General features: G+C 40.2%; 1 protein-coding gene and 1 long non-coding RNA gene across 7 annotated transcripts in view; one reads left to right on the forward strand and one right to left on the reverse strand.

Moving 5' to 3' along the window:
- ZCCHC4 (zinc finger CCHC-type containing 4) overlaps window positions 1-18,295 on the forward strand; it is a 56,162-nt gene extending 37,867 nt beyond the window's left edge. For all 4 annotated transcript variants that reach the window (XM_001082520.5, XM_015138120.3, XM_015138119.3 and 1 more), the window contains 5 exons: window positions 10,426-10,547; window positions 10,795-10,870; window positions 13,035-13,086; window positions 13,604-13,748; window positions 17,291-18,295. In XM_001082520.5, the coding sequence (XP_001082520.2) occupies window positions 10,426-10,547; window positions 10,795-10,870; window positions 13,035-13,086; window positions 13,604-13,748; window positions 17,291-17,426 (531 nt within the window). In that variant the 3' untranslated portion in view covers window positions 17,427-18,295. The remainder of the gene's footprint in view (window positions 1-10,425; window positions 10,548-10,794; window positions 10,871-13,034; window positions 13,087-13,603; window positions 13,749-17,290) is intronic.
- LOC114678266 (uncharacterized) lies at window positions 107-24,920 on the reverse strand. Of its 3 annotated transcripts, none has more exons than XR_013417797.1 (3): window positions 24,802-24,920; window positions 23,603-23,678; window positions 107-422 (listed from the first exon to the last, which is right to left on the reverse strand). It is a non-coding gene; the product is annotated as an uncharacterized LOC114678266 (long non-coding RNA). The 3 variants fall into 3 exon arrangements; XR_003729581.2 differs by lacking the exon at window positions 107-422 and adding an exon at window positions 16,084-16,218; XR_013417798.1 differs by lacking the exon at window positions 107-422 and adding an exon at window positions 19,534-19,791.
- Window position 24,921: the final 1 nt, after the last annotated feature.

A 24,921-nucleotide genomic window follows, 5' to 3' on the forward strand; every position in this document is an offset into this window, starting at 1 on the left:
AAATGTCTGTAATCCCTAGAGTGCATGTTGAAAATACAGATTGAGTACCAAAATAAACCCACTAAATCAAAATTAGAGGACAAAGCCCCAAGAAAAAATATCTCACCAAGCTCCTTGGGTGATTCTCAGTGTGCTGGGTTTTAGAGCGGCTGATTTAATCTTTCATCATCACTAGGAGATTTTGCAGCCCCCCAGGTTCATCATTATGAATGTTGGTTTCCTCTGTTCAGAGGGTAGAGAAAAGTAAATCACCTTTCTAGTTGGTGAAATGCCATGCATACTTTACTGCGTCACTCTTGGGATGTCAGGAGTGTCGGAGAAGGCAGAGATGGTTCTGTGTGAATGTGTTGATTCTGGGAAGAAGCTACTGGAGTGAGTAGACCTCCTCCTTCACAGCGATGCCTGTGGAATTTTCCCCATGCCTGAAATGAGAATGAGGCTTGTGTCCACAGTAGCTCCACCTGGCCTTTTAAGTTCATTCTGCTTTAAACTCCACTTTCCTGTAATTTTTTCCCTTGTGTTTGAAGTTAACCCTGTTGTTGCCATCACCATGTACGGTCTTCAGGCAGGTACTGCTTCCTTTTTTTTTTTTTTCTTTTTTTGAGACAGAGTCTCACTCTGTCACCCAGGCTGGAGTGTAGTGGTGCAACCTCGTCTCACTGCAACCTCTGCCTCCCAGGTTCAAGTGATTCTTCTGCCTTAGCCTCCTGAGTAGCTGGGACTATAGGCATGTGCCAACATGCCCACCTAATTTTTTTTCCCTGTATTTTTAGTAGAGACAGGGTTTTGCCATGTTGGCCAGGCTGGTCTTGAACTCATGGCCTCAATGCCATGTTGGCCAGGCTGGTCTTGAACTCATGGCCTCAAGTGATCTGCCCGCCTCAGCCTCTTAAAGTGCTGGATTACAGGCATGAGCCATTGCACCCAGCCTGCTTCCTCTTTTTGTAAGAGTTTTCTATTTAAGTTTTCTGAATAATCGACTAGCCTCTGATTAAGGCAGAGTTTTAGCCGTAAATGTCTTCACTTGCTGTTGCAAGCTGGCACTTGGTTCTAATCTTTCTAATCTTGAAGGTATATACCATTATGAAAATTATTTTAAAATTCTGAAAGAAACTGTTACCAAAAATGAGGGTAAAAGACTCTACCTGTGATTCCTCCCAAACAGCAGACACTATACTTTCAAAGTGTTCACTTTTAATCTTTTTTTAAAAGTACTTTTTACAGGTTTGTAATCATAGAAGGCAATTTTGAATTCTGCTTTCTTCACTATGTCTTATAAGTATACATTTTTAAACATAGCTACCCAATCTTTATGCTTTAATAACTAAATTATTTCATATGCAGGCTATTTATTATTCCCTACTTTTTGGACTATAGGTTGTTTTTACCTTTTAAGGTACTATAAATAACACTGCTATAAACACCTTTTATGCATATAGTTTTTTCATGTTTTATATAACTTGCTTAAAATAGATTTCCAAAACTGAGATTACTTTATCAAATATAATGGATTTTTTTTTATGGCTATTAAGTAGTATTAACAGGTTTTGTTCTAAAAGTGTGTAGCACAAGCTATTTTAAACTTGACCTCTTGAGCTCTGCTTTGGGCAAAATTTATATCGTAAGTTTTCTCAGAGCTCATTTAACTCCTTTTTGGGGCATCAGGTTTCCTGTTTCTTGTCTGAGGGATGCTTCTAATATAGACATTTGCAATGCAGAGATAGCCGACATATTCTAAAAATATTAACTGTGTAAACAGGTCCTAGTTTTCAGCAGCACTACTGCCTTTGGCAATGGATAATTATCTAGTGCAATGTTTGGCACACAGTAGGTGCCATGTGTATGTCAAATGGATAATTGAGTGAAAAGGCATGAACCCTAGAGTCAAAAAGGATCTGAGTTTTAATCCTGGTGCTGGCACTTACTTAACCCCGCTGAAGCTTATCTTACCTGTTAAATGAGTATGGCAATAATATAGTTATCTCTTAAGGTCTTAAGGATTTTATGAAATAATGCATGGAAAGGCTTAGCCCTGTCCTTAACACACAGCAAGTATTAAGTTTAGGTTCTTGCTGTCGGCATTGTCATCACCATCAGTGTCATTGTCATCATTCAGATAGTCCCAAGGTAGGGGTAAAACTCTTCCTCAGGTCCTTTTTTGATACATCTGAGAGATTAAAACTGCATAATTGTATAAGTTGGTGAAAAAGTAATTTTGCCATTAAAAAAAAAAAAAGGCAAAAACCGCAATTACTTTTGCACCAACCTAATAATTCGTGCCCTTAGAAAACTGTTGCATCCATATTTAGAGAGGAGTTTGTTTGTTTGTTTTTCCCCCACTATGGACAAGAGTTTGAAATGGTGAGAGGGCAAAAGAAGACAGATCCAGAATACAGCAGATGAGAGAGGCAACTTTGGAGTAACTGTCACTTGTTAGGCAGTCTGTGTTACTAGGACAGAACTTTTGGAAATATTAGGGTTCTGGTTTTGAGAAATAGTTGCAAGGTCCAAGTGTGGACAATAATTATATACTTCAGTGTATTGATGAAGAAAGGTTCTGATTAGGTCATATGTGTCTGACAGGCTAAAAAGCAGTCTTCTCAATAAAAAGAAAGCCAACCTTTGGAAAGAAAAATGAGAATAAAATCTAAAACAAAGCAAATTTGTTTTTCCTGATTCCTGCTAAAGGGAAGAACAGTACTGTGATTACATGCTCATGTTGGAGAAACTGATTTTGCCATATCTCCTCATGTATTTATAAACATTATTTGATGTACGTTCTTGGACAATTTTTCTATTTTTTGAACATTTCTCTAGACCTATTACTCCTTTCTGAACATTTTGCTTTCCTCTTTTTCTTTTGTTACTTTAACTTCATTAAATTTTTTTTGTTGTTGTTTTTTGTTTTTGAGATGGAGTCTTGCTCTGTCGCCCAGGCTGGAGTGCAGTGGCACGATCTCGGCTCACTGCAAGCTCCGCCTCCCGGGTTTTCGCCATTCTCCTGCCTCAGCCTCCCGAGTAGCTGGGACTACAGGCACCCGCCACCACGCCTGGCTAATTTTTTTTTTTTTTTTTTTTTTTTTTTAGTGGAGATGGGGTTTCACCATGTTAGCCAGGATGGTCTTGATCTCCTGACCTTGTGATCTGCCCGCCTCGGCCTCCCAAAGTGCTGGGATTACAGGCATGAGGAAAAAAAATTCTTTTAAATAGAGATGGGGGGTCTCTGTATGTTGCCCAGGCTGGTCTCGAACTCCTGGGCTCAAGCAATCCTCTCACCTCAGCCTCCCAAAGTGATGGGTTTACAGGTGTGAGCCACCATGCCTGGCCTAACTTCATTTTGTGGTACTTTTTTTTCTTTTATATTAGCCTTCATTGAATGAAAACTTTGAGTCCCCTCTCCTCCTTCACAGATCTTTTCCCATAGACCTTGATTAGGCCTTTTTTTTTTTTTTTTTTTTTGCCGGGGGGGACATCACCTGAGATGATTATAAGCCCTCAAACCACAATGCAGTAAAAATCCCCAAATCACGAAATCTATTTTTTTGGAAATACTTCCCAGGTAAGAGGAAGGCAGAAATGCTGCAAATCTTCATAAAACATAAATTATGTAGACTCTTCAGTGGTCAAACACTTGATGAATACGGAATAAAACAGTCATCCAAGACCTAGAAAACCAAGAGTTCTATTAACAACAGATTAGAAAGGAAGGATGTGATGATGAAAGGAGACTCTGATTTCGAGTCAGAAGTCTGAGTCCTGGCACTGCCTTTTAGAGGCTACTTAATCTTGGGAGAAGTCACTTTATCTCTCTAGGTTCTGTTTCCCTGCCTGTAAAATAAAATGATTGAACTAGAAAAGAGATGGCAGGTAAGTTTCTCTTTTGGTACTAAGCCTGATAAATTGTTAGTGATTTTCTGGAGAATTTGTTGAGAATACCAGGTTCAGTAGCAAAGAGTAATGTGATTAGTGGTGTCTGCCATGGGGGTGGGGTTAGGGAGTGGTGGTGTTCATGTCCTGAATTTTCTGTGTCTGAATTAGATGATCTCACCCCCTTTCCACCTGGGACATTCTGTTCTCTCTTGTCTGTACTTAATATGGGACACTTGTCTGGGGTGTTAAAAGTATAGCTCTTTGCTTTTGTCAAAGCTTTCCTTTTTTAAACATCAGCCTGTTAGGACACTGTGTTTTTCAAGATTAGTTTCACAGTCAGAAATGAAGATATTTTGGCAGCAGTTTCTGGAAATTATTGCAAATTAAAAGATGGCTACCAAAAGTCCTAAAATTTAATCTATAATAAACATAAAACATGTAGTGGGTTTGAAGTAAAAAGGGGTATAAGATGTTCACATGTTACTTTTAAATAAGAGGTTATGGGATATGGGGATTACGATAGACTTTACTGCTGTGGTAGAAGCTGGTTGCTGGAGCAGAAGAAGGTACTGGGGACCTTTTGTGTGTGCTGAAATCCAGTAGAAGACAATCCTTAGGGAGTTATGGAAATGCAAGTACTCTGTCTTATTTAATCTTTCTTTCCTGACCTGATACCTGGAACATAGTAGGCACAAAATAAATGTTGACTTCGATGTCTTGGTCTCCATTTAACTAGTTTCAGTCTCATGTTACAGAAGACATTTGCGTATAGATAAAATTAAAAATTAGGAATTGCAGAGATTTTGTGCTTTCCCTCATTTCTATACAGTACTTCATCACATTAATCAGTTCCATGAGAGAAATTTTCTATTTGAAAATGCCTCTCATCATCATTGTGAGTGAAATGTCAGGGATAATGATGGGAAAATGGTGTATCAGCTCTACTACTAGTGATAGGCAATTTGCAAAATTGTGTTTGCTTTACAGCACTTCCATAGGAGGTTTATTTGTGTGGCTGAAGCTATGAAATATGGATGTATGTTAGAGGTACATTAATTTACTCTAGCAGCATGCATTTTACATACCATATGTTTATAGTTAATTAGCACAACAAACCCGCATTTAAAAATAATAATAATCTCAATTAGGTTATGCAAAATCAAGCAATCAACCACCTTCCTGACACATACATTCTCTGACTCCTTGGGTAACCATAAAGAAATTGTTCTTTTTTTTCCCTCTCTTCCATCTGCTATCTAGTATGTTACATAGAATATTCCATGTACTAGAAATCTTTCTAAAATATTATTCTCCAACATTTGAAAAGCTTCATATGAATCTCTTGGGAAGAATTTTTTTCTTATGACACTCATAAATGTTCAAAATATCTTTGTTGGTTTAATAAGGTACCATATATTTATTGAGTACACAGAGGAGTGCATTAGGGGAAACATTATGAATTTAAATGATTTTAAAAGAAAATGACTTACGGTACTATTTTAAGGTGATTTTGTAGTAAAATCTATTTTTGTACCCTAGCCTCTAATAGATAACATATATTCATAGAATTTTCAAAGTTGGAAAGAAACAGAGGTAACCTAGGCTGACTTCCCAACGTAATAATCCTCTCCACTAAATTCATGACCAGCCGTCATCCAGCTTCACTTGAATGCTTCCAGTGAGCAGAGGCCTACAGCCTTAGAAGGCAATGCAATTTATTTAATAGCTTTAATCGTTAGAAAATTTTCTCATATGAAGATAAAATATGCTCCCCATTAACTTCCAACCATTGGTCCTAGTTCTATTCTCTGAAGCAATAAAGGATAAGTCCAATTTCTATTCCATATGACACCCCTTCAGTTATAGAATAGCTATCAGATCCTCCCAGTCATCTCTTTCCTGGATACACATCCCCAATTTGTTAAGCTATAAATTCTGTTCATTCCCATTATTTTTCAAAGAAATGAACTAGTTTTATCAACGTCTCTCTTGAAATGTAGTGACTGAACGCGGGGCTTCAAATGTGATCTGACCTGAAAGTTTCCTTGTTGTGGTACTGTACTTCCAAATAGGCCAACTGTGAGTCCGTGCCAGCTTTTACAGTTTATGCTGGACTGCAGACTCACCATAGACAGCCAGAAACCCTTAAGGGCTTTTCCACACTGTCCCTTGGGTCTCCTCATCCTGTGCTACAGTGTACTTAGTTTTTCCCACTGCTGAAGCTTAGCCTTAAACTAGACAGGGCTGGAGAACAAGCCTAGGAATCTCCCCTTAAAGGCCTCTCTTTCCCTTGCCCTCAATTTCTTACATTTTTGTGATTCACTTATTAAATAGCTAGCTTACAAGCCAGTTTTGTTGTAAGTTCTTTTGTATTCTTGTTTATAATAGAAACAATTCAGTACATAACTTATTTGAATGTCAGGCTTACCTGTACTAACTTCATAAAAAAACCTCATGGTATTCTCGTGGATAATCTAAAGCAGTGGTTCTTAAACTTTAGTGTGCCAGGAGGACTTGATAAAACACAGATTGCCAGGCCCTACTCCCAAAGTTTCTGATTTATTAGGCCCTAGGTAAGGTGAGAATTTGCATTCCTAATGAGATCCCAGCTGACACTGATATTGCTGATCCAGACACCACTTTGAGAGCTACTGATGTAAAGAAAGATGGATTTAATGACCAGGTGGATTCATAGCAGTCTTAAAACCAAATTGAGAATGCTTGTGGATAATAGGTTGCAGGAGGAGACTGAAGCAAGAGGCTAATAGAAGTCATGCTTATTCACTTCGATTTGCTTTCAAGATAATCTGCTGAAACTAAAAGTTGAGTTAGGGACCTTGAGGAGAGAGGTACCTATTTGAAATAGTCACTATGGAGAGAACAACTATAATTGTGAGCCTGTGTCTTCATCTCCATTTTTCTGCCTTATGCCAGGCCTCGAACAAGTGTTTTACAAACATTATCTCATTTAACCTTCACAGCAACTTTAAGTACCGGTACCCTCTTCTTACGTAAGATGACACAGAGCAAATTTCACACACAAAATGGGAAGCCCTGACCAAATGAGCACACATTTTCAAAGGCTGAATTTTTTAATGCCAAAAGCTAAGTTCTTGAATACATGATAGATTTTCTCATAAAGTCTGTTGTATTAGATAAAAGCTTAGAGTTGTTCCTTTAATACTAGACAATGTAAATTTGTCATAACAGATCTTTTTAATAATGAAATTTTACTGCTACAGAAGCTGTTGGTTTGTAAGTAAACTCTTGCTCTTAAGAATTTCTTGTTAAATACTATAAGGGAGATGGTTGTGCTTTAGTCAGGAGTAGACCAAGGCAGCTTTCCAGTGCAGCATGACTCAGCGGGTTTGGAGCGCAGGTGCACAACTCTGCACGTTATGTAACCACACTGCAGGTGTATTAGGTGATCACTCATGTGAGCTCGTGCTTGGCCTGGAGCCACTATTGTCTGTAAAAGGTATAATTAACCTGCTAACGCTGTACATATGGCCTGTGCCTGGGTTGGCTCATGCCTGGGCTCACTTGCACCCAGAGAGAGAGTAAAGCCATGTTGAAACTGTCTACAATTCGAGTATTTTTCCAGTTACCTGCCACTGGTCTACCTACTCCCCTTGGTCCTCAGCTTGGCCTGAGACCTGACACTTGGCGTGACAATTGACATTACGAACAGGATACTGGGGAGAGTGAGCCTTCATTCCCTGGTGATTCTGGGTCAGCCATGTGGCCACAACATGGGTTGTGGTGCCCGGTGTCAGCTGTACTGCTTGAATGGGCTCCAGTGGAAACCTGGGCAGCGGTAGATGGGTCCCCTGCGAGCATGGAGAAGGCACTGAAGCAGCTAGAAATGCAGAGCACTGAGGAGGAATGAGCTTTTGCCAGCAGAGTTGGATGGGCATTTTTGACTGTGCTACGAGAAGTACACACCCAGTCCCTGAGGGATGCGGTAGAGGTAAGGGCCCTCCAGGTACAGATGGGGCATCTGGAGGCCTGGCTACACAACTCAGAAAAAGAGTTAGAAGCTGCCATGAATGGGGACCTCCAGGCACACACAGTGCGCCTGGAGGCCTGGCTACAGAGCTTGGAAAAGGAATTTGGGCCTGCTCTGGATGCAGGCCTGGGTCTGTTGTCTTGGCCAGAGACCCCCACCTGGTCTGATACCAAGGAGGCTGTTGGTGGGATCGAGGGTTCCGTGCCATAAAGAAGGGAAAGGTGCCCCACCTGCAGGGGTGCCCCCAATGGGAGAAAAGGGCGTCCCAGTGAGTGACATGCTCACAGGTGTGGATAGATTTGATTTTGGCCAGGGTGGAGCAAGAGAAAGTTGATAAGCAGCCCAGTGAACTTTGTGGAGACAGCTGTTTCCAGAGCAACAATTCTAGAAAATACCCAAGCAGGAGAAGAACGTTTCTGCGTGACCTGGTGCCACCCTGGCACTCCAGCCCAAAGACACACAATACCACAGAAAGCAACAGCTCCAGGTTATGGCAGGCAACCCATGTTGTGGCCAGGTGGGGGTGTAAAGTCTTCTGTTTGATAAGGGAACTGGCCGAGGTGCCCCTCCCGAGGAGGCCACATGTGAAATTAGTAATCCACTGGTCTCCCACCAATGTACAGCAAGTGCTGGTGCTGGTAGACACCAGTGCAGATACATTCTGGGGTTGGATATTTTACACGACTTGGCAGCTGTGCCATCTATCACGGACTTGATGGACCACTAGATGGAACTGGGATAGTATCACTATATAGTGGAGTTGGCTAATGCATTGTTTTCCAGAGAGCCAGGAACAGTTTGCCTTCATGGGAGGATGACACAGGTTGCCGCAGGGCTTTTTGCATAGCCCCGCCATTAGCCATGGTTTTGTTAATGATATTATGCCCACCTCTGATTCTCTTGCAGATTTAGAAGCAGCAACACTCCCCTTGCCTAGAATTAAGATGGTACGGCTGAGACCGCCTTCCTGGCAGCCAAGTGGGCCATTTAGCAGGCATAAGCCCTATAGATAGTTGACAGGGGCGCCCATTTGAGCTGGATGTACACGTGACCACAGATAGTTTTGGCTGGGGCCAATATCAGTGCATGGAGCACTTGAGAACACCGATGGGCTTTTGGTCCCAGCTGTGGAAGGGAGCTGAGCCCCGTTGTTGATTGATAAAGAAGCAGTTCATAACTCATATGCTGCCCTTCAGATTCATGACAGCATGGCAGGACAGGCGACAGACATTGTGTGTATGACTTGCCTGATAGTGTGATGGGTGTGTTCGTGGATAACAACCTCCCAAACTGAGACAGCGCAGACATCCACTTTGGCAAAGTGGGGCACCTACTTGGAGCAGCAGAGTATGCTGAGTACAAGTCCCTTAGCATCTGAGTTGCAAGATGTCTTGGGACCTGTCATCCTAATGCAAGATAAGGCCATGGGGCCTAAGGCATAGCCTGACGCAACCCTACACCTTGAGCCATTGCTATTTAAGGAAGGGCATCCCCCCATTCCTGATGAGGGGCATGATACACAGATGGGTCTAGCCAAGGTGCTGTTGCAGTCCAACCTAGTACTGATACTATATGGTTTGCAACCGGGCATGGCAAAGTAGCCAATGGGCTGAACGTAGAGCACTGTGGATGGTGATCACCAAGGAGGTGACACCTATGGTAATCTGTACTAATACCTGGGTGGTCTATCAAGGGTTAACCTTGTGGTTAACTACCTAGAAGTTACAAAGGTGACTAGTTGGTCACCAGCCCCTGTGGGGCCAGGCCATGTGGCAAGACCCTATAGGAGGAAGGATGACCTCCTACTACCAAGTATGGGGACAAAAGGTAATCTGTTGTTGCCTGCCCCAATGCCTTTAAAGGTAGGGGAATAAAAACCCGGCTTAATGTATAAAGCAACATTGGGGTGATGTCACCATGAGGTGGTTGCCTGCCATAACCTGGAGCTGTTGCTTTCTGTGGTATTGTGTGTTATGAATTCAGGGCTCCACCCTATGGGCATGTGTCCCTGCCCAGAGGACACCCTTGGCCTAGGGGGTGGAGTGTAAGAGAGATGGCTGCGCTTTAGTCAGGAGTAGGCTGAGGTGGCTTTCTGGCACAGCGTGACTTAGCAGGTTTGGAGCGCAGTTGCACAACTCCACACGTTATGTAACCATGCCATGTGAGGCTCATTAGGTGATCACACACATGTGCTCGTGCTTGGCTTGGAGCCATTGTTGTCTGTAAAAGGTATAATTACCTGCGAATGCTGTACATACGGCCTTCACCCAGGTCGGCTTGCACCCACGGCTTACGCCCAGTCTTGCTTATGCCCAGAGAGAGAGTAAAAGCCATGTCGAAATTGTCTATGATCATTGAGTGTTATTCCAGCTGCCCACCACTGGTCCACCTACTCCCCTTGGTCCTCAGCTTGGACTGGAACCTGACACTTGGCATGACAAATACTTTAATTCATATATTGGCATCAGTTTGTTCATTTATTGGTTAAAGAATCTTAATGTTGACTAATTTGAGTAAATTTTCTGCTTTAATTTTTAACTTTCTAGGTAGATTATGATAATCATGCACTTTATAAACACGGAAAGACAGGTCGAAAACAGTCTCCTGTGCGTATTTTCACCAACATTCCGCCCAACAAAATAATCCTTCCTACTGAAGAAGGGTACAGGTAAGATCAAAGTGGAATTTTGAGGTACACAAGTCACTGAAAATAAAGTTACATATATCTATCAGTCAAATGCTTTCAGTGTTGAATCATGTTATTCTTCTATTACTTTTAAATTAGGTCCATAATTTCATACTGAATTGAATTCAGATTGCACTCAGTTTTTGTAATGAGTGCTTTGTAAAGTTTTATCTACTCTGTAAATTTCAATAAATGTATGCAGCTGATTTCTCTGTCCTTTACTCTGTAGATTTTGCTCTCTGTGTCAACGATATGTTTCTCTAGAGAATCAACACTGTGAGCACTGTAATTCTTGCACATCCAAGGTATGGTGTTCTTATAGAATGTATTTTTATTTAAATATTTTCATTTTATTTTAGCTTACTAGTTTTATTACCTTTTAAATGTTATTTTGTTAATACGATTTGTATTAATATGTATTATCATTTATTAATTATGCTGTAATACAATATTTTAAATTATAGAGTACAACAGCTTTTAAAAATACTTAACTGCCTTCATCATCACCAACAGTCATTTGAATTCATCTTCAAATGGTACTTGGGACTACTAAAATTATCAGTGTTTCAAATAAGGCATTAAATGCATGCTCAATTATGTGTATGTTGAGGGAAAAATTATGGTGTTTCAAATAAGGCACTGACCTATTAGGTACCATCATCATTCTGGCGAAATAATTAATAACATGTACTGTGCACTTTTAATATGCCAGACACTTTCCTAAGAGCTTCGCATGGATGAACTCATTTAATCCTCACAACAGCCTTATTAGGTACAGTTACTCCTTGATTTTTTACAGATGAAGGACTGCAAAGGGACATACCTCCTATTTATTTATTTAGGTATTATTTTGTCTTAATACACTTGGTTCTTTAGAGGAGTTTTAGGTTCACAACAAAATCGAGCAGAAGGTACAGAGATTCCCCATATGTCCCCTGTCCTGACACATGCACATTCTCCCCAACTGTCAGCATCTTCCGCCAGAGGGGTGCGTTTGTTACAAGTGATGGACCTGCATTGACACATCATTAACACCCCGAGCCTAGAGTTGACATTAGGTTCACTCTTGGTGTTTTACATTCTATGGGTTTGAAAAATGTATGACATGTTTTCACCATTACAGTGTCATACAGAGTGGTTTCACTGTTTTCACTAAAAATCTTTTGTGTTCTATCTATTCATCCTTCTTCCTGAAGGGTGTCTCTGGCTACCACTATCTTTTTACTGTCTCTGTAGTTTTTCCTTTTCCAGAATGTCACACAGTTGGAATTATATAGTATATAGCCTTTCAGATTGGCTTCTTTCACTTAGTAATAGGCATGAAAGGTTCCTTCATGTCTTTTCATGGTTTGATCGCTCATTTTTTGTTAGCTCTGAATGCTATTCCTTTGATATACCACAACTTGTTTACTCATTCACCTACTGACGGATATCTTGGTTGTTTCCAAGTTTTGGCAATTATAAATAAACCCCCTAATTTTTTAGGAAGGCAGGGTGACCCTTAAGTTGTTTTGTTTATTTTAACTAAATCTGGTCAGAAAGGGCATGTGAAGTTTAGTTTGGCTCATAAGCACAAATTATTCTCTAAAGAAGAGGCTGCATTTATATAAACATTAGAAAGTACATTTTTCATGATTATAGAATGGTATTACTGGTTATACTTGTTTTTAACAATGTTAATACATCTGATTGTTTATATTTAGTTTTTATTAGTTGAGACATGCTGTGTATTCTTCATTTAAAAAAAATTATGCCCAGATTGTATAGTTTAAAGTTGAGGGAAACAAACTTATTATTTAGAGATGCACACAAAGGTAGTAAAAGGAAGCAAGAGCTAGGAAATGACAATCACACAATTTAAAGAGGTGTCATTTGGAGGGGACGGGAGGAATGCTGTGACTGAGTAGGGGCACGGGACAGTTTCCAGAGGGCTGGTGGTATTCTTTCTTGACCTCGTGGGTTTTATCCGTGTTTGCTTTACAATACTCATTAAATTGGATATATTTTATGCACCTTCCTAGATATTTTTATTTCATAGTTTTAAAATTAATCAAACAGTAACCTATAATCTATCTTTCTAAATTATGTAAAGTTCTTAAATATGAATTTCATTAAGGATTATGCAGTATAGACACATAAAATTATGAATCATTAATTCTCTTGAAATTTTCATTTGAGTCCTTCTTTGTGCAGATTGGGTTGCTTGAACTGGAGTGGATTTTCAAGATCATTTAGATAAATCTCCTAGTTTTACAGTTAAGGAAATTGAGGCCCATCAAGGAGGCATTTGAGTTGAGTGGAGAAATGCATAAATTAAAATCAAAGTATTTAATTGTGAAGCCCAGAAAAGGCAGAAATAAGGAATGAATAATTTACACAGATTTTAATAAGACATTTTAATTTTTAATTGTAGAACTTGATTTTTAATAACAAATTAAATATAATTAAAAAATTTTCTTTTTTTGATAGGATGGCAGGAAATGGAACCATTGCTTTCTCTGTAAAAAGTGTGTAAAGCCTTGTAAGTATTGAGACTTAATGTTTGAGATCCTATGAACACATTTTAGAGTTTTTCTCCATCTAAATGGGATTTTTCATTGGATTTATAAAGGAAAAACTAATCAGGGTAGAGACTTGTAATTTATTTGCTTTTTAATTTTATAGTTATCAACATGTATGTTCTGCCTTGTTCTGCCTTGCAGGAGAGATGATTGCTCACCTGTTTCAGTGTGGCATTTGGTTTGACTAATTTTAATAAGGCATTGTGTCACTCAGCCAGCCTCCATTGTGACAGTAGCTGTCAGCTCATAACTTACTGGAGAAGGGCTGAATTTGTTGCATGTAACAGATAGAAGTTAGCTAGTTTATGTGGAATTCTAACCTCTTCTCCCTGGTCTGTTTAGCCAAACTAAAACTAGCTGTGCAAACTAGCCACAATATTTCAAGTAAACACTGTTCGTATATCCTACCTTAAAAGTTAATAAGATGAAAAATTACGTTACATGAACTTCTTTTAAAACTTAATTTTTATTTTACAGCCTGGATCCACTGTAGCATTTGCAATCACTGTGCTGTTCCAGATCACTCTTGCGAGGGCCCCAAAGATGGCTGCTTTATTTGTGGTGAATTGGATCATAAACGCAGTACTTGTCCTAACATTGCTACATCTAAAAGAGCTAACAAGTCAGTCGAATACTTAACTAGAAAAATGTATTCCATCTGTGTTTTATACAGGGTAATCCATAAAAGCATGCAACATTTGGAGGATCTTAAAGTGCCAAGTTAATTGTCACTTTCACTATTATGTACTGGTTGCATAGATGGATGGAGAGAGGAGAGAAAGATGATTCAAAGAGCTTGCTTTCAAAGAGCTTACAGTTCTATAGCTTAGACATGAAAATAACCAAAATATGAGGTAGAAAGTGGTTAACTTTGCCTCTCCTTAGCTTTACGTCTCATGTGTAAAGTTACAGGGCTTGACAGTTCATGCTTTATTGAAGGACATGATATTTAAGTCAGGCTTTGAGGAACAGATCAGATCTAGACACACGATGGCAGGAAAGGCTGGAGAAGCCATTTCAGATTGAATATCAAGTAATTCTACAGTAGGCAAATTGTAAGAGAGCTATTTCTTTATATCAGATTTTAAGAAAAATATTTAGACATGCTTAATACTTAAATATTTGAAATTTTTATTACTTTTTTTCCTGTGATTATTTTCACATCTCTTACCAATATTTGGTTACAGTTATCGATTACAACTCAGAGTAAAGGGAGAGCAATGACAATAGCATATTTAGAAAAGGCATTGCTTCTAGAATAGTTATCCCCAAAATAAAACAAGACAAAACAAAAAAAGAAAAACACTGCTATTTTAACAGGGCTAATTTGAATGATTATACTTTTTTCCTAACTAAAAGGGATGATAGCGATTAAGTGCTCTTGCTTTATTGCTAAGAAAACTAATGTCACACAGTTATTAATTGGAGATTACCAGATAGCTAAATTTGACATTATGTGACATATGAAATTTCAGATTGGGCTACCATATGACTATGACTTGTAATTAAAGAAAAATGTATTCTTATTAGAAATATCTGATACTTTGGTAATTATTTATGATAATATTACAATTCTTTCCCATGTGTTTTATTTATTTGTGGTCAGTGAAATTTTTTTTTTCCATTGTGGTCCAACCACTTGAATTCTGGCTACCATTACAACTGCCTCGTTCCTACATTTACTCTACTTTAAATAATTATTTCCACTGAGTAATCCAGGATAAAGTAAAGTTTTAAAAACTTAATTAAAGAAGCTTACTGAAGCATCTTATAAAATATTTCCCTTAGAATAAACCTTCAGAAATTGAATACAACCTCATAATCATATTGGTCTGGGATTGCTGTACCATTGTCAGTGTGATGCTGGGTGGTAGTCAGTAACATGCTCAGCCTTTAATTCTGTGAACTTACATGGAAACTGAATTTGCATTTTGATACTCTATTGTAGGCCCTTCATTGCTTCCTAAATATAGTCTATTTGGCAGTAATATACTATTTCATTAGGGGAAATCATCTAGTATCTTTCAGTACTAGATCTTATCAAGTTTAATTCCAAGAGCAAATCCTTTGAGATGTGGATGCCTGATAATTCTTAAATAATATTACTTTTTTCCTCAGAGAAGACACCTAAACTCCTATTAATAGTTACTGCTTTAAAAAAAAATTATTTTGAAATTGACAAAGCAAAATTATTTTTTTATTTACAATAGTGAAAAATAACAACCTTTTTAGCATACATGACATAAAAGGTCTTTCCATCTCAGGCTTTTTACAGCTGTCTTATATTAATTTGTTTTTCCTTGGTGTTAATTTTTCTTTAGTTGCTAACTGGAATGATGCTGGCTCCCTCTTGTGGTTAAAGCTCATTTTATCAGTTACATAAATATCTATAATTTAAAGGACAAATACTAGGTCAATTTAATTTTAAGAAAAAATAAAACTGACTTATAGTCAGTTCATCACCATTCAAAGACTTTATCTCTGGAAAGTTTTGTATATTCATATTACAAATGAATATTTTCAAATATTTTCCTCCTGTTTTTGTTTACCATATCCCCTAGTGAAACTTCATTCATTTTTAGTCCTGCTTATAAGTGGATGAGCCAAAGAGAAACTTAAATTTTGTGTACAGGCACACATGGCTTCACTGACTTTGCCATTAGAGATTATGCTGTATTTCATTAAGTTTGCTAAATCATCACTTATCAAGAAAGTATCCTACTTCAAAAAAGTGGGGAAATAGATTTATATAGTATGCACTAATCAGTATAATACTATAAAGATAACTTTTTTGTTTAAGTTTTCAATCCTACTACTTCTGTAAACTGTTCTATTTTGAACTGATAAGGTATCCCTAGTCCACAGTGCAAAATTTAAATATGAAAAAATTTAAGGTTGTCAAGCAAAATTCTGTGGAATAGTCATGTGGAACTAATAATGGCTAATATTTATTGAGTGATTATTATATGGTTAGCAGTTTGCATATATATAAATAATTTAGAGTATATAGTACAGCACAGGTCCTGGAATCAAGCTGGTTCTGCCAGTTCCTCATGGAATGTTCATCGATTTCATAGCCTCAATATCTTCACCTAAAAAAGTAGGGATAGAGAGGGGGTGACTATCCTCCCCCTTATATCTCTGTCTCCCAGCTCCTTGAAGTCAAAGATTGTGCCCATTCATTTTTGTATTCTCATCAGGTAACATATATGCTGAGTAAACAAAAAGTGAGGCATAAATTGAACCCATTGGGGGATACATTGTTCATGAAGCTCTTTTCCCAGGTTTATTCCTGACAAGATCACGAATAAGCTTTTCCTATGGAGAAGCTTATGAGAGGTGAACCTAACAATTCATATTGCTGGGTAATCAGGGGAAGAGTCCTGGTTTGGCGGTGCTGTAGCTCTAGCCCCTTCCTTGTTTCTCGATGTGATGAGTGTCATGACATGATTCAGCTAGCTTGGAGAAAGTGAATGGATGGGCCAGTAATTTTTTTAGCCACAGGTCGCCTGTAAGTGCGGAGAACACCAGAAACAAAGAATCTGTTTTGTCTGGTGTGGTTCAGTGTTTTCAGAGGGTGAGTTCCAGCTTGTTTATTTTGAAGCTAATCTTATAAGGACCACAAAATGCTGATACTCTGCGTGGCACTTGTCAGGACTTTAAGATCCGCTGAGGAAAGGAAAATCTGTAGGACTTAGGAAATGGGCCCTTTCAAGGCTTGTTGGTTTTTTCCATTGTGCTGTTTCATTTTTCTACCTCTGCTAACTGCCCCATGTATCAGCTCCTCTCCGGAAAAAACGGCATTCAAGGATTTGGAGATCGAAGTGCTGAGTTGAGCAGTACAGATGTACAAAAAACTTCTTTAAAAAGTCCAATCTCACTGCCTTTGCATTTACCTCTGTGGTGTTTGCCCCAGACAGCTTGTTCTAAATCCATAGTAACCATCTTTTAAATAATTTTTTTTTCTCAAGCATTTTGCTTGGTCAGGCCTCTGGCTCTTTCCTTGTTGTTATGGTTAAGAGACTGAGGATTTATGCTTGCAATACAGTAGATTCTTTCCCTTCTTCTATTTTCTTATTTGGTTAGCTAGTTAATTAAACTTCAACATAATTACATAATTCACTGTGCTCATTCTGTGAAATAATTTAGCACCTTGTTTTCCAGAGCTGTCGGAAAGCAGAAGCAAAGAAAAAGTAATAAGATGAAAATGGAGACCACGAAAGGACAATCCATGAATCATACATCTGCTACAAGGAGAAAGAAAAGGAGGGAAAGAGCCCATCAATATCTTGGCTCTTAAATGTCCAGTGACTTGAGAATAAGAAAGATTTATGGTCCAACCTTTGATGCCATTTTCTGAAAGTGCCACACTGGACTTAAATTCAGCCGCTTCCAGAGGTATGCACCTTTCTGAGCTAGATAACAGGCAGGTGGCATTTGCTGGCTTACAGTCCCTTATCTGCCTCTCTGGAGACTGGGAGTTGTTCCATCTTCAGCCGGTTTACTAGTTCTTTCAGCATTCATTTTTCCTCATTTTAAGTCTCTCCCAGTCGCATTATTCTATTTTTATTTTTTTTGAAACGGAGTCTTGCTCTGTCTCCCAGGCTAGAGTGCAATGGCATGACCTCAGCTCACTACAACCTCTGCCTCCCGGGTTCAAGCGATTCTCCTGCCTTAGTCTCCTGAGTAGCTGGGATCACAGGCACATGCCACCATGACTGGCTAATTTTTGTATGTTTAGTAGAGACGGGGTTTCACCATGTTGGCCAGGCTGATCTCGAACTCCTGGCCTCAAGGGATCTGCCTGCCTTGGCCTCCCAAAGTGCTGGGATTACAGGCATGAGCCACCTCACCCAGCTTGTGTCACATTATTCTAGCCTCTTTAATCTAGAAAATGCAGACAGCATTCTTTTGCAGAAGATGTCAGAAGAAAACGAAAGTGAAAACCTATGAAGTTTGTCTACCTTGAACATAAAAGTATGTTCATTTAAATAGGAAAATATTTTATGTTAAATATGAAACAATAGTTTAAACCCCACTTGAAAAGTACAGTGTACAATTATTTTTAGACTGAATTTGAAGATGATGGAAAGAGTTTTTACAAAGGCACTGTATAGATATAGAGATTGTAATTTTAATTACATTATTATTAAATATTTATTTTCCATGTACTTTTTGCAGTTGTCTTTTGATGGTCTAGAATCACTTAAATGCTTGTTGAATGAGTGAGATGTTTAGAACTAAGACTTGCTCTGTCATTCCAGTGTCTTTTAACCTATGCAGTCAGTTTCTCTCTTTGTAAAAGTAGTTCGGAGCAGAAGTCAGGAGAGTTTAGTAATTAAACTCCTCATTCCTACCCTTAACGTTTCCTGGCTGTATGATCTTGGCCAGGCCACTCTCTCTCTAAAAGCCCTGGTTTCTTCATTATTATAATGGAGAGAATATCAGCTATACCTGAGGTTTGTTTTGTGATTAAATTTTAAATGAGACCCAAGTGCTTGGCTCTCAGTTCTCCTCTGTCATTGGTGAGTTATGTTAACAATAAAGATTGTTACTGGGGTCTAATGGTGATTATCTTTTGGCCCGAAAACAAAGCACTTAACTGCAGTAATTTGAACTCCCAGAACAAACAGTTCATCTCCCCATTTCTCTGCTAGTTATTATCTCCTTAAGACTGAATTGTTTTGAATGACTTATATTTGCATAATGACTTTTCTCTTGTTTCCAAACAACTGCTATAAAGCAGATTTGAAGGCATCTTTGTTTGGGGTTAGCCAGAGCCCTGTAAGGAAGGGTAGAGGAACTGCACTCTACCTGGTATTTAAATTCCAGGTAAGTTAGGACTGATGCCTGGTGTAGAATACTCAAGTGTGGCCCAGATCCGTGTGGCAGTGGTATACCTCAGTTGACATCAAAAGATGAGTTATACCCCTGGACTTCATAAGCATCAGAAAGCTGCTCTTCTCCCCTTTGTTACATGGAGTGCTATGATAGGAGGGGCACATTTGGAGGTGACTGGGTGAGATATGAACTTTGTAAAAACCATTGTGAGAGTTCCCCTCTCTGATTCAAGCAAGGATAGGGACATTGCCTGACTTTATGGTGTTCACCATTCCATGATAAAATCTATTGAAATCTCTGAAACTAAGACACCTGAGGGACTGTGACTACTGAAAAATTGAGTTCTGAAGGCCAAAGTTATTCTCATCACTATATTTCCTTAATTTTAAGATACCATCAGTTGTAAAATACACCATTGATTTTATCATAGCTTTTCGGGGGAGAAGAGAAATAATACTTCATTAATTAATTTTTAGATTATCTGATTTCAGAAATACTGAAATGCAAATAAAAAAGACACATCTTAGAATTGAGGAAATAGTTATAATCAGGAATAATGTACTTACTTATTTATTTTGAGACAGAGTCTTGCTCTGTCAGACAGGCTGGAATGCAATGGTGGGATCTTGGCTCACTGCAACCTCTGCCTCCCGGGTTCAAGCGATTTTCGTGCCTCAGCCTCCTGAGTAGCTGGGATTACAGGTGCCCACCACCACACCTGGCTAATTTTTGTATTATTGTAGAGACTGGGTTTCTCCATGTTGGTCAGGCGAGTCTCGAACTCCTCATCTCAGGTGATCTGCCCGTCTTGGCCTCCCAAAGTCCTGAGATTACAGACGTGAGCCACTGCACTCAGCCAGGAATAGTGTACTTTAAAACTTTATTACTGTCTTAGAAAGTTAAAAATAGGAAATCTGGTGATTTTACACTTACATTCAGTTAATACTAATTTTAAGGACTTAATCTCTATTCCTTTTTCAGAGAATAAACTAATTAGTAGGCTGTAAAAATGTGTCTCTGGGAGGTAGAATGTGAAGCGGGATGAGGTCATTTATTCTTAATAGAGATCTGAACATCTGAACATTAAGATACCTTCTCAAAATAGCAATAGAAGAAAATCCCTGACATTTGACAGATAACATTTTCTAAGCTTTTTAAAAGGACACTTTTAATAAATAATTACAGCTAAATTTCATTCTTCTTCTTGTATTATGAAATTTAATCAGATACAAAGTCTTTTTGTAGGCCCGATTTCATATTTTTTTCCTACATTAGTCCAGTACCTAGACTAGTTTATTACTCCATATGCCCCATTCTTTTCATCTGATACTGTTCTTTCTGCTTGGAATATGTCCCTCCATGTGACCAGTCCATTCTCATTTGGGAATCTTCCACGAGTCCCTGATACTGAAACCTTCTTTGGCACCTTGGCGTTCTATACTACATTTAAAGCCTTTCACATATTATTCTGTGATTATTTTTACAGATTTTATTTCCCTCAAAGATTTAGGTCTCTTAATGTCAGCACCCATTTCATCTGCTCTTGTGCATCTTGTGCCTTGTTGGTGCTCAATAAAAATTTGATGGGCCGGGCGCGGTGGCTCAAGCCTGTAATCCCAGCACTTTGGGAGGCCGAGGCGGGCGGATCACGAGGTCAGGAGATCGAGACCATCCTGGCTAACACAGTGAAACCCCGTCTCTACTAAAAATACAAAAAGAAATTAGCCGGGCGTGGTGGCGGGCGCCTGTAGTCCCAGCTACTCCGGAGGCTGAGGCAGGAGAATGGCGTGAACCCGGGAGGCGGAGCTTGCAGTGAGCCGAGATCGCGCCACTGCACTCCAGTCTGGGCGACAGAGCGAGACTCCGTCTCAAAAAAAAAAAAAAAAAAAAAATTTGATGTAAGAATGGAATTTTCTAGAGTCTTTGAAGTGGTAGGCATGCCTGAAATACGGACTGGACCCACTCTAATATGCTGCTTCTAGGTACTGAAAAAGAAAACAGATTTATATTAGGAGGGACTTAGAGTCAATATGAGGACCACCCTAACACTGAAGTTTTAAACGTGGGGATATGCTGTGCGAAGATGAGTAGCCTTATCTGCAAGGCCCCTTCAAAGTAAACTGCAAAATACTAGGCATCTGGGAGAAGTTTGACTAATCTTGAAATATAAAATCACAACCTACAAAGGGTCCTGGTCTGCTCCCACTGCCTTCACAGTGTCCCTGTTGGTCTCTCCACTGGAGTAGTACATCTGTTGCCAGAGAAATAAAAATGTGTATGCTTGTGTGTTGTTTTTATGCTTCTTTTATGGTACTTAAATCATGCCCTGTATAAGAATGACTTTACATACTTGTTTAGCCCTGTACAGATTAGAAGCTCATTGATGGCAGTGCCTGTGGACATCATTGTGTTTGCTTACTAGGCACGAGAACTGTGCCTCTTCTACAGTGATAGAGATTACCAGCCGCATCACCTGTGACCTCAGTTAATGGGAAGCAGGCAGCCAAGCTAACACATATCTTCCCCCTCTAGGTAGTAGGTGCTCATAAATACAACTGAGTGAATGGAAATGCCATTTAATATCCTGCTTTATGCCTCGCACCCTAACTATGCTATGTAAGAAGCAGGTACACTTCGAGCTGTCTAGGTAGGACAGCTTCCAGAAAATCTAAAGGAAAATCCAGTTTTACTTATTTGATGTGATTTTAATTGGACCATGAGGACCTGGGTTGAAATTACTTGAGGGTCAGCTAAGAAGGTCATTGCAATAAAGTAAAGATAAGATCTCTGCTATTTGATTTCAGGCAATAGTATAAATGTTAACTCAGCAAGATGAGGCAAATAGCACCAACACTGAGCAACAAGATCTCAGATCTCTGAGAGGCTGAGTTTTATCTCAATTGTCTTTGGCGGGACAGTTAGTTACAAGATCCCTGGTTTAGCTGCTTGATACCACTGGATACTAGAAGAGGTGAAACCTGGTGACCTCTAAGATGGTAGGCCTGAATAGATGGGCCACTTTCTTCATCTGCAAGTGTGGAGAGGAGGAGTGGGAGAACACTAGAGGAAGTCACCCCAAACATTCCACATGCTTAAAGAAGACAGGCCAGGTGCGGTGGCTCACGCCTGTAATCCCAGCACTTTGGGAGGCTAAGGGGGGTCGGGGGGAGTGGATCACCTGAGGTCAGTAGTTCGAGACCAGCCTGGCCAACATGGTGAAACCCCCGTCTCTACTATAAATACAAAAAAATTAGCTGGGCATGGTGGCGGGTGCCTGTAATCCCAGCCACTCGGGGCAGGAGAATCGCTTGAACCTGGGAGGCAGAGGTTGCAGTGAGCCGAGATCACGCCATTGCACTCCAGCCTGGGCGACAAGAGCAAGAGTCCGTCTCAAACAAACAAACAAAAATAGGAAAACAAAGGTTGCTGCCTGTTAACTTTACAGTTAATACATGAGCCAGGTAAATCAAGGAAAAATAGAAGCATCTCTAATCCTACCACCCAGAGGTAACCCCTCTTATAACTTCCCTGTCTACTCTTCCAAAGATAGGTTCTTGCATAAGTAGGTTTACAGACACATGCACAAATTTCCCTCAAGAAAATGGAATTTTAATTACATACTGTTTTATGTCCCATGCTTTTTCATAAGTATATTGTGAACATCGATTTATGTCTGCATAGTATTCTTCGGGATAGATACATTTTTCAAAAATCTATGATGGGACATCTAGGTGGTTTGCATTTTTTCACTTTCGTAAATAACCTCATAATGAACATACGTAAGCAAATATTTATTTCTCCTGCCCTTGCCTCCTTAAAAAGCACTGATGCCTGATCCCTGAGCCTTCTTCCCTTTTTCTCTTTATTCTGTGTCACCAATGCACAAATGAGCCAGTTTGACAAAGCAGTATTTTCCTAAGGATGGGGGAGGCAAAAAAAACAGAGGAGGTAAAGCTAAAATCTCTATGGGGCAGTGGGAAGAAGAAAAGGCTGGAAACACGATGTGTTAATATTTCTTGCCTTACGGCTACTTTGGATCATTTCCAAGAACAATTCCTGCCCCCTACTGCCTACCAACACACCTGAGGGTCTATAGCAAACTTGTCTAACTCGCAGCCTGCGGCACAGGAGGGCTTTGAATGCAGCCCAACACAAATTCATAAACTTTCCTAAAACATGAGTTTTTTTTTTTTAGCTCATCAGCTGTCATTAGTGTTAATGTATTTTATGTGTGGCCCAAGACAATTCTTCTAATGTGGGAAGACAAAAGATTGGACACCCCTGGTCTATAGCAGCATCAAACTCTGCTGTTTCCTGCCCACACCTGGAACTCCACAGCTATGCTGTTTCCTTTGCTGTAAGGCTTAGGAAATTCATATTCCGTGAAGACTTAATGTGCAGGTGGTTATACTCAGTCCTTTGCAGTACGGTGTTTATGCCTCTGGGAACAGTCATTTTCACGTGCTGTGTGGGTGTTTGTATTCAGGTAAATTCCAGGAAAATGGACACTCAATTTCCATTAGAATATCAAGTGCATAGATACTGGACCCCCACCAGGTGATCCATTATAACCGCCCCAAAACATTAACACCTGAAAATGCGTTTTGTGAAAAACAAAGGCGGATGCATTTTTACCTTAGAAATGTTGATTCTGGAAGAGTTGGGGGCACATGCTAAGTTGTCTGCGGCAAAGGCAAGGGTTGCAAAGCCCCTGAAAGGAAACAGGGTAGGTATAAAGTCAAAGGCTAAGAACAGTACTTGGCACAAAATAGTTACTTGATGCTGAATGAATTAGTCTCCCTCCGTCATCTACTTCCCAGGGGCTAGATCCAGACAAAGGTCTAGAAGATGGGGCCTGTTCAAAGTTAAAGGTCCTGCGGTCTCTTTCTTCTTTGAACAAGTCAAAGGTAGTGAAAAGTAGACTTTCTACCAGAGGGTTTAAGAACCCTAGGATGACACTGTCACATTCTCTTAGGGAGGTCATAGCTGTGGGAACTGTGAACATGTTGACTCATTTAAATGTGTCCTACATAAAGCAACATCAGATGAATTCTGATGTACAAGTCTGCCAGGCTGACCCGTGAGCCTCTGGGCAGAGTTCCTGTCCCATGCATTCGTGTAGCCTCAGTTCCCCCACATAGTAAATGCCAAGAAGAAATCGTGTATGAGCCTACACTCTCTTCGTTATGATGGGTCTGCAACTATCAATATGTTTTGAGGGTTAAATGGGATGAGGTGTCACAGTATTATTTTCCTGTTAGGGAGGTTTTAGGCAGGCGCCTCTTCTCTCTTCAAACTGGAATCACCCGAAGAGTTTTAGTAAATACTGGGCCCATCCAGGGTTAATTTTCTTCTAATTGGTTTGGGGTGCTGCTTGGAGAGGGGGACTTTTAAAATTCTATACTGACCCACCAGGAATGACATGAGAACTACTTGCTTAGTAACTGTCAGAGGAGGCTCCAGCTGATCAGGACCTAAAGTTCATATTCTTTATCATCTCCCCGTTGTTGCTGAAGCCTCCCCATAAACCCCTAACGTCCCGTCGTCCACAGCAGCGAATTTCCGGGAAAACGGGAAACCTATGCAAGCATGCCCACACACGTGCACAAACGCGTTCCCAAAAGCCCCGCGTGCGGCCCCAGGGGCCCGCCCCGCCCTTCTCGGGCCCTTCTGGGTCCCCGCGCCCAGCGATCCCACCCGCACCTGGGTCTGGGGCTCCGCTCCCTCCCTCTCCGCGGCACTCGGGCTTCCCTGCCCCGCCCACGTGCCCCACCCTCCCTCGCTCCGCCCCTCGCTGCTCCCTGCCCCGCCCACGGGCCCCATCCTATCCCCACCTCGCTCCGCCCCTCGCTGCTCCCTGCCTCGCCCACAGCGCCCGGTCCCCGTCCGCCGGGTCTGGCTCTCAGCCCCGCCAAGCCCGGTGCGCGCCCCGCCCCGCCTCCTCCTCTCGCGAG

Source organism: Macaca mulatta, chromosome 5 (assembly GCF_049350105.2).
Source record: "Macaca mulatta isolate MMU2019108-1 chromosome 5, T2T-MMU8v2.0, whole genome shotgun sequence".
Lineage (NCBI taxonomy): Eukaryota > Metazoa > Chordata > Mammalia > Primates > Cercopithecidae > Macaca > Macaca mulatta.